The 10,288-nt window shown below is 40.6% G+C and overlaps 1 protein-coding gene across 1 annotated transcript; it reads left to right on the forward strand.

Moving 5' to 3' along the window:
* Nucleotides 1-1,407: 1,407 nt before the first annotated feature.
* On the forward strand, nt 1,408-10,064 carry LOC142520248 (uncharacterized). The gene is made up of 9 exons (XM_075623252.1): nt 1,408-1,756; nt 1,906-2,288; nt 2,415-3,119; nt 3,435-3,692; nt 3,834-3,982; nt 4,373-4,703; nt 4,815-4,954; nt 8,651-8,750; nt 9,840-10,064. Exons 1-9 carry the CDS (start codon nt 1,408-1,410, stop codon nt 10,062-10,064), a joined length of 2,640 nt encoding a protein of 879 aa, XP_075479367.1.
* The last annotated feature ends 224 nt before the right edge of the window (nt 10,065-10,288 follow it).

The raw sequence follows: 10,288 nt of genomic DNA on the forward strand, positions 1-10,288 counted from the left end.
GATGCAGGCACAGGTAAGAAAGATTGATCATCCTTGAGTTGTCGAAGCAAGGGAAGGGATTATGCCAAACTTTGGAGATTTCAATTGGACGCTATTTTTGTTATGTTATGGTTATGGTTATTTTGGGAAACACTGAAAATCTTGTTTTGGTATTTGAATTAAAAATATGTGTAGATACTATATTAAATGATATTTGATGTATATGAAAATCTTTTGCATGTATTTTATGTGTTGCTTGAGGCAGGTGGCATGTCCTATTTGTGGGAGATGCTGCCAAATTTTTTTTAAAAGTACACATTTTCTCCAAATTATATTTTAAAGCTTCCGCACTAATTATGCATTTTAGTCACAATTGTTACATTTAGTGGTATCAGAGCCGAGGTTTTCGGACCAATGATTTGGCATATGACTTCCTCTGTTGTCGACAATTCGGTATGTATGTACCTGCATCATTTGATCTAATATGGATGTGTAGCCTCAATAATTATGATATGTTATGTATGGAAATGGTTTTAAACTAATATGTATCATAGGATCATGCCGCCTAAGCGTAAAGCAACAGAAGGGGAGGATAGTTCATCATCTAGAGTGGTTGGTGAATTTAGCAAGTTACTGAAAGAACATGCAAAGGTACATGGCGAGCAGATTCAGCACCTCTTACGGATGCAGCATGCAGGGCGAGGGAGAGAGAGAGAGCAAGTGAGGCCCGAGCCCATTTGTGAAAGCGCATACAAAATAATTCGCAAGATGAAGCCACCAGAATTTGATGGTAGCACTGATCCCATGGTCGCCTTGGAATGGGTCAAAGCTGTGGAGGCTATTTATGATTACCTTCAGTTTGAAGATAATGATCGAGTCAGCTGTGCCATTTTTCTACTGACCAAGACGGCGAGGACTTGGTGGGACGCCACCAAGATATCAGTTAATGTCTCGGCACTCAAGTGGCAGGAGTTTAAAGATTTATTTTACGACAAATATTTTCCTCGAGATGTTCGAAGTCAGAAAGTGAAGGAATTTCTAGAACTAAAGCAAGGAAATATGTCAATGCAAGAGTATATTCTCAAATTCGAAGAGGGGTGTCAGTTTGCCCCATATCTGGCCAGCAATGACATCGAAAAGGGCGAGCATTTTCTTAGTGGTGTCTGAGCTGAAATTAAAAGAGACGTTCAAATGTCTAAAGCTGCTTCATAGAAAGAGATTGTTGAAAAAGCAAGGATGGCCGAGCAGGACGAGAAGGAAATTGAAAGAGAAATATAGTTGAAGCGCCAAGATTTTTCTACTAAAAGCCAAGGATCGGGATGGAAAGGTAAGGGCAAGTTCAGAGGCAAAGAAAAATAGGAGCATCGACCCAAAGCTCCTATTCCACCGCCTACATATGATCGACCTGTATGTCCAAAATGTGGTAAAATGCATATAGGTGAATGCTTGGTTGGAAGTAATCGATGCTTTCGTTGTGGAGGTGTTGGACATGTTATCAAAAATTGTCCAGTGAAGGGTGAGAAAGGGAAGGATAGAGTTCAAGGCAGAATCTTCACAATGACCAAAGAAGGCGCAAATCCTGATTCTTTTATTATATCAGGTACTATCTTAATTTCAGGCAAGGCCGCTATTACATTGATTGACACTGGTGCTACACATTCCTTTATGTCTGAAATTTTCTTGCGCTCTTTGAATGTTGTTCCATCTTTTGAACCCCTCCACTATAGTATTTTGTTGCCATCGGGAGATGAATTATGGCCTTCCAGCATTATTAAAGGTTGTACAGTGCAAGTAAATGAGAAATCTATTTTGTTGATCTTATTATTATTCCCATGGTGGCATTTGATGTTATTTTGGGAATGGACTGGCTATCGTCATATCGTGCCGTTATTGATTGCTTGGCTAAGACGGTGCGATTTCCTACAGAAGATGATGATAACAGAATTTTTCAGAGTTCAGGTATTTCGCTTTGCACTCCTTATATTTCTTGTCTCAAAGCTCAGGAAATGTTATCTGAGGGGTGTCAGGGGTTTTTAGCTGCTGTGATAGATGTGAATACCGAGATGACAATGAAATTGAATGAGATTGAGGTAGCTCGGGATTTTCCTGACGTATTTGCAGATGTTGTGCCTGGATTGCCACCTGACCGTGAAGTTGAGTTTGTGATTGACGTGGTTCCAGGTACTGCTCCGATTTCGAAAGCTCCTTACCGTATGGCCCCGACTGAAATGAAGGAACTAAAGAATCAGTTGCAGGATCTATTAGACAAAGGCTTTATTCGTCCGAGTTCTTCTCCGTGGGGAGCTCCAGTTTTATTTGTCAAAAATAAAGATGGATCTTTGCGATTGTGCATTGATTACAGAGAGATCAACAAAGCCACGATCAAGAATAAATATCCATTGTCGAGGATTGACGATCTCTTTGATCAACTACAGGGAGCGACAGTGTTTTCAAAGATCGATCTGCGTTCTGGTTATTATCAGCTGAAAGTTAGGGAAGCCGACATCCCTAAAACTGCATTCAGAACCAGGTATGGCCATTATGAGTTCTTCGTCATGTCATTCGGGTTGACGAACGCTCCGTCTGTCTTCATGGATCTAATGAACCGGGTCTTCAAGCCATGTCTGGATAGCTTCGTTATTGTTTTCATTGATGATATATTGATATATTCCAAGACTCGGGAACTCCATGCCGAGCATCTCATAACTGTATTGAAGTTATTAAGGGAAAAACAGTTATACGCAAAGTTGAAAAAGTGTGAATTCTGGTTAGAGCAAGTATCATTTCTGGGCCATATCGTTTCGAGAGACGGCATTGCTCTGGATCCCATGAAGATTGAAGCGATTAAACAATGGCCTATTCCTACGACAGTCTCCGAGGTGCGTAGTTTTCTTGGTTTGGCAGGTTATTATCGACGTTTTATTGCCAATTTCTCCAAAATAGCCCTGCCATTAACAAATCTTACGAGCAAAGCGGTGAAGTTTGAGTGGACAAACGAGTGCCAACACGGATTTCAAGTGTTGAAAGACAAGTTGACATCAACCCCTATCCTAGCACTTCCGTGCGGTACTAAAGATTTTATTGTTTACACCGATGTGTCAAAGATGGGACTTGAAGCTGTACTAATGCAGCGTGGGAAAGTAATCGCTTATGCTTCTCGTCAGTTGAAGGATTACGAGAAGAATTATCCCACCCACGATCTTGAGTTGGCTGCAGTGGTCTTCGCATTGAAAATATGGAGGCATTATCTGTATGGCGAGAAATGTGAAGTTTTCACAGACCATAAGAGCTTGAAATATCTATTCTCTCAGAAGGAACTCAATATGCGGCAGAGGAGGTGGTTAGAACTTGTTAAAGATTATGATGTGACCATTAGCTACCACCCAGGTAAAGCAAACGTTGTTGCAGATGCTTTGAGCCGTAAGTCTGTTTCTTCTTTGAGTTCATTGATTCAGAAGCCGTTGTTATTGGATCTTCAAAGGAGCGAGATCGCTATGGTAGAGAAAGGGACCATAGCTAGACTTTCAGCTTTAGTTATTCGACCTACGTTGTCAAATAGGATACGACAGGAGCAGCCTAATGATAATCAATTGATGGAATTGCGATCGAAAGCCGATGAGAAAGGAAATACAGAGTTTACAATGAACACCGATGATTTGTTAACGTGGAGAGGTCGGATATGTGTTCCTAGTGGTGATGACATTCGACGAGATGTTTTGACAAAGGCTCATACCGCGCCATACTCGATACATCCAGGTAGTGCCAAGATGTATCAGGATCTCCGTCATCTATACTGGTGGCCAGGTATAAAAAGTGATATTGCAAAGTTTATATCTTAATGTCTAACATGTCAGCAAGTAAAGATTGAGCATCAAAGACCTGCTAAAACTTTGCAATCCCTCCCAATATCTCAGTGGAAGTGGGAGCACATCACCATGGATTTTGTAATGGGACTTCCAAGAACACCAAAGGGTTACAACTCCATCTGGGTGATTGTTGACAGGTTAACCAAGTCGGCTCATTTTCTTCCGGTCAAGACAAAGTTTACAATGAACCATTATGCCGAAGTCTATGTAGCTGAGATTGTGAGACTTCATGGTATCCCTGTGTCAATTGTATCTGATCGTGACCCAAGGTTTACTTCTGAATTCTGGAAGAGCTTGCACAGAGCATTGGGCACCAGGTTGGCTTTTAGCACAGCTTATCATCCTCAGAGTGACGGGCAGTCAGAGAGGGTAATTCAGATTCTTGAAGATATGCTACGAGCCTGCACGATTGACTTCCCTGGTAGCTGGGATTCTAAATTGCCACTTGCGGAATTTACATATAACAATAGTTATCCGGCGACGATTGGCATGGCACCATACGAGGCATTGTATGGCAGAAAATGTAGGTCACCATTGAACTGGTATGAAGTCGGTGAAAGAAAGTTGTTAGGACCAGAATTGGTCCAACAGACAACTGATGTGATTACTTTAATCAAGGACAGAATGAAGACGGCCCAAACCAGACAGAAAAGTTATGCCGTTAACCGAAGGAGGCCTTTGGAGTTTGAAGTTGGAGATCATGTCTTTATCAAAATTGCTCCTCTCAAAGGGGTAATGAGATTCGGGAAGAAAGGTAAGCTGAGCCCAAGATTTATCGGGCCATTTGAAATTCTGGACAGGATAGGAGAAAGAGCATATCGTCTAGCTTTACCGCCGGACTTGGATAGAGTCCACAATGTATTTCACGTCTCAATGCTCAGGAAGTACATCTCGAACCCTTCCCATGTTCTCAGACATTAACCATTGAACCTGATGCCAAACTTGACTTATCAAGAAGTACCAATCCAGATTTTAGATCGCAAGGTTAAAGTACTGAGGAATAAGGAGATCGGCATTATCAAGATTCTTTGGCGTAATCAGTTGGTTGAAGAAGCAACGTGGGAACCAGAGGAGGAAATGAAACAACGATATCCTGAGTTATTCGCACAGTAATGGCAATTTCGAGGACGAAATTTCTTAAGGAGGGGAGAATTGTAATGCCCAGACATCCGTATTTATATGATGTAAGGTAATGATTATGATTAAGTATGTTTATTATTACTCTTATAGTTTATGATGATGATCGTTTGGGATATGAGATGTAATGGTGATGGTTTAAGGCTTCAAGATATGATATGAATGGTATTGAATGATATAGAATGAAACAAAGAATGGATGGGTAGGATAGAAGGTTGATCCTTAGCCAAATAGGTAATGGAAGTGCTAAAATGGTATGAAAATGTGGCAGTAGTTGTGGTTTTTAGCATAAAGTTTTGTATTTTGATCCAAATGATGTGAGACCACTTTCATTAAAAAGATAAGACATCAGCCTATAACTTTCATGCTTTGAGTTTTGTTCAAATCATTGTCGAAGACAAGACAAAAGCGCCTCGAAGTGTGTCGTGTGTATTGTCGTTTCTCCAGTGACACATGTTGGGAGATTGAGCATAACTTTTTGCTCAGACCTTCAAATGACATGAGGCTAATTGGAGATGCAAGCCAAGACATAGAGCTACAACTTTTCTGTTTACCACTTTTCCAAATTATGATGGGAAGAGGCATTTCGGAGGCGATCTTTGAGACGGCTGTGCACAGAGCGGCGCCCGAGCGGTAAGAAATGGCCGCCCGAGCGCCACTGCTTCTGGAATTTTGTGTTTTGGACAGAAACGTCCGCGCTAGGGCGGTAATTTATGACCGTCCGAGCGCCCAGCACAGTACAAAAGCGTGTTTTGGGTGTTTGAAGGTATAAAATCGAATGAGACTCTCATTTTCTTCATTTCCCTTCTCCTCATTTCTCTTCTCCTACGATTCCAAGCTAGGGTTCTTCATTTTATTCTCATCCTTTCTTTCAATCAAGCAAATTAATCATCAATCCGGAGTTGGAACTTCATCTTTTTAGTGAAAGGGACAAAGGTAAGTGGTTTTTCTTCTTGTTCTTGAGTTATTGAAGATGGTGGAGTTAGGGCTTGATAGTTGTGATTGATGTATTGGATTAAATGGTCATACAATGTTATTCGAGTGTTGATGGTTAGTTATTGGGTTTATTATTGTAGGATCACCATAAAGGTTTAGGAAACCAAGTGCTCCAAGTGTTGTAAGTAGAATCATTTCTTCAATGCATCACATGATCCTATATGTATGTGTTTTGATGATTTTATGATGCTAAATCCTTTCAATTCCATTCATGATATATATATGTAAATATGTATATATGGTAGTGCAATTATATGCATTTTTGAATGAAAGAAGTTAAACTATATATGACGCCTCTAAGATGTTCGATAAAATGCTTGAATGAAGTTTTATATGATTGAATGATTGGATTGATAGTGATAGTAGCGGTGTTGCCTCTGGCAATTCTAAATCCGCAATGTAATTGGCCTATTAACGATGAAAACATGTTCTCTCTTATAAGATGCATTTTATGCAGAGGTACGTGTCCCTCCTATAAGATTCGTTTTTACGAAGAGGGTTAGTAATGAATGAACTATCCTATAAGAACTATTAATTCTTCAGTTAATCAATGAAATGAATATCATCCTTATGTATTGTTGTATTATGATTCTTGACGGATGATATTAATGATGAATCGACGTTTATGAAATGAAATGGTTAATGTTTTCAAGAAAATGAAATTGAGGCTATTCCTTTTATGTTTTACAATAAAATTATATATATGTATCTTGTTAGTATTTATTCCATTTGCTGAGTTTTATACTCATTCGAGTTATGTTCATGTGATGCAGGCACAGGTAAGAAAGACTGATCATCCTTGAGTTGTCGAAGCAAGAGAAGGGATTATGCCAAACTTTGGAGATTTCAATTGGACGCTATTTTTGTTATGATGGTTATGGTTATTTTGGGAAACACTGAAAATCTTGTTTTGGTATTTGAAATAAAAATATGTGTAGATACTATATTAAATGGTATCTGATGTATATGAAAATCTTTTACATGTATTTTATGTGTTGCTTGAGGCAGGTGGCATGTCCTATTTGTGGGGAGATGCTGCCCAAATTTTTTTAAAAGTACACATTTTCTCCAAATTATATTTTAAAGCTTCCGCACTAATTATGCATTTTAGTCACAAGTGTTACATTTAGAGTAGCTCAATTGGTACCAGGACTCTTGATATCAATGTACTTATCCTATAGATCATGGGATCGAGTCTTGTGGAGGCGAAAGAAACCCCTTGGTAGGGAGGGGGAGATTCTATGAGTAACCCGTACGACGCCTATGGAAAGCCCGTGAGGGAAAAAGCCCCTTTGATGGAGCCCAAGATCGGGACAGCCTTGGGTCGATCGGGGCAGTGGGCCGTATGGGCAGTCCACTGGGCCTGTAATGGGTCGTTACATCATGTATGTGGCAGTGGATTCGTCCCTGTCAGCCCAGTACTGTGGTTTAGTCTGATCAGGCGATTTATGTTATTGGTCACTGTCTTTGAAACATGCTTCTACGCAAAATGATGAAGTCATGTATGTTCAAGTATGCAAACATGTTTAAGAAAAGTTTTATGACAATGGCACGTCTATGTATGTATGTACGTATGTTCAAGCTTTTGATATGCAAGTTCAAGTTTCAGTATGTACTTTCTATTTTAAAGTTGCTTGTGATTTTATTACGTATTACTTGTTACTTCCAGTTTATACGTGTTGATTCTTTAGACTCACTAGACTTGATCGATGCAGGTGAAGATGATTTTGAGGAGACTAGGGGTGGAGACCAAGGAGCTGGCTTGGACTGAGCAGGAGGCTAGACCCGAGGACCGCCCAAGTTTTAAGTCTTTATCAAATGTCAAATACTCTGATTTCGCGCTACTGGTTATGAGATTTTGAACAAATACTTTGGTCAAACCTTATTTTAAAATCTTTTGTTGCATCTACTTTTTGGGACGTACGGTTTACTTTATCGATTTTGAAGTTTGGTTACTCATAAAGAAAATTTTTAATTTTTCCGCAAATTTTAAGTAGCAAAAAGTACGGTACGTTACATCAGGCTTTCTTGGCCAGTATTATTTCCGCATCTTACGTACCTACTCCGTCGATATCTGATATTCCAATGGTCAGAGATTTTCCTGACGTTTTTCCAGATGACTTCACAGGCCTTCCACCAGAGAGAGAGGTGGAGTTCGCTATTGATCTTGTGCCAGGTACTGTGCCAATTTCTAAGGCACCGTACCGACTAACTCCAGCTGAGATGTTAGAGCTCAAACAGCAGATTCTGGAGCTTTTTGTCAAGGAAATCATTTGCCCTAGTTTCTCACCATGGGGCGCACCAGTATTCTTCGTGAAGAAGACCGATGAGAACATGAGACTGTGTATCGATTACCAAGAACTAAACAAGGTAACGATCAAGAATAAATACCCACTTCCAAGGATCGAGGATTTGTTTGATCAGTTGCAGAGAGCTATAATTTTCTCTAAGATAGATCTTCGATCAGGGTATCATCAGCCGAATGTTAAAAATACAGATGTTCATAAGACAGCCTTCAGAACCAGGTATGGGCATTAAGAGTTTTTAGTGATGCCGTTTGGACTAAAGAATGCTCCAGCGATTTTTATGGACTTGATGAATCGAGTATTCCAGCCCTACCTAAATCAGTTCGTCATAGTGTTCATCGACAACATTCTCATTTACTCGAACAGCCATGAGGAGCACAATCAGAATTTGGATACAATTTTGCAGGTCTTGCAGAGTCGCAAGTTGTTTGAAAAATTAAGTAATTGTGAATTTTTGATGGAGAAGGTAGCGATTTTGGGTCATGTAATTTGAAGCAGTGGCATTGAGGTGTATCCAGCTGAGGTAGCAGCAATTAAGAAATGGGTTGAACCGAAGAATGCGTCAGAGATTTGTAGTTTCCTAGGCTTAGCAGGCTATTAAAGAAAATTTATTCAGGGATTTTCTTCGGATGCAGTGCCACTCACCTCATTGACCAAGAAGAATGCCAAGTTCGTGTGGAGTGATGAATGTCAGAAGAGCTTTGATACTTTGAAGCAAGCTCTTATTTCTGCGCCAGTGTTAGCCATGCCATCAGGGCAAGGCAATTTTGTGTTATACACCGATGCCTCTAAGCTCGGTTTAGGCGTAGTTTTGATGCAGCATGGTCGAGGCATAAGCTGGGTCATAGCTTATGCCTCCATACAGTTGAAGGTGCATGAGAAAAACTACCCGACCCATTATCTTTAGTTAGCCGTTGTCGTCTTTGCGTTGAAGATATGGAGACATTACTTGTACGGCAAGAAATGTCGGATATTCACGGATCACAAGTGTCTCAAGTATCTCTTCGCGCAGAAAGAACTGAATATGAGACAAAGACGGTGACTAGAGTTAGTGAAAGGCTACGATTGTGAAATTAGCTACCATCCAGGGAAAGCTAATGTTGTGGCAGATGCTTTGAGCAGAAAAGTTACAGTCATAGCACAACTGTCAGTACAGATATCTCTTCAGTCAGAGATTCAGAGATTTTATTTAAAGGTGTATCCTAAGGGCAGAGCTCCTAAGCTGTCTAATCTGACAGTCCACTCTTCTTTGTTTGATCGAATCCATAGAGGTTAGCCTTCAGATGAGCAGTTGCAGAAATGGCGACTGAAGGATGAAGCCAAGGGCAGTGTACTCTACACAGTGTCCGATGGTATTGTGAGGTATAGAGGAAGGATGTGGGTGCCTAGTGTTGATTTGATTAGAGAGGATATTATGACAGAGGCACATGCATCACCGTATTCCATTCATCCAGGAGGTACCAAGATGTACAAGGATTTACAGATTCTGTATTTGTGGCCAGGTATGAAGAGAGACATCCGCCAATTTGTGTCTAAATGTCTCACTTGTCAGCAGGTGAAGGCAGAGCATCAGAGGCAAGCAGTGATGCTTAAACCATTCCCTATCCCCGAGTGGAAGTGGGAGAATATCAGCATTGACTTCGTTATTGGTTTGCCGAGGTCATTAAGAGGATCCAATGCTGTTTGGGTTAAAGTGGATCGACTTACTAAGTCGGCACACTTCTTGCCAGTGATGATGAATTTTTCCATGAAGCAGTATGGCGGAGCTCTATATCAGTGAGATAGTTCGATTTCACGGGATCCCAGTTTCTATTGTGTCCGACAGGGACCCGAGGTTTACATTGTCCTTTTGGAAGAGTTTGCATGCAGCCTTGGGGACCAAGTTGCTATTCAGTACAGTTTTCCACCCTCAGACAAATGGCCAGTCTGAGCGATTGATTTTGATTTTGGAGGATTTATTGCGAGACTGTATGATCGATTTCCAGGGGACTTGGGAATCTAAGC

Source organism: Primulina tabacum, chromosome 12 (assembly GCF_025594145.1).
Source record: "Primulina tabacum isolate GXHZ01 chromosome 12, ASM2559414v2, whole genome shotgun sequence".
Lineage (NCBI taxonomy): Eukaryota > Viridiplantae > Streptophyta > Magnoliopsida > Lamiales > Gesneriaceae > Primulina > Primulina tabacum.

What these genes read in the sequence shown, in the direction of transcription:
- LOC142520248 (XM_075623252.1), top strand. Translation starts at nt 1,408, where the DNA reads ATGCATATAGGTGAATGCTTGGTTGGAAGTAATCGATGCTTTCGTTGT. An exon ending in ACTTGGATAGAGTCCACAAT is followed by an intron (nt 4,704 to 4,814) that starts GTATTTCACGTC and finishes GTACCAATCCAG; the next exon opens with ATTTTAGATCGCAAGGTTAA. An exon ending in GTGAATTTTTGATGGAGAAG is followed by an intron (nt 8,751 to 9,839) that starts GTAGCGATTTTG and finishes ACTTGTCAGCAG; the next exon opens with GTGAAGGCAGAGCATCAGAG.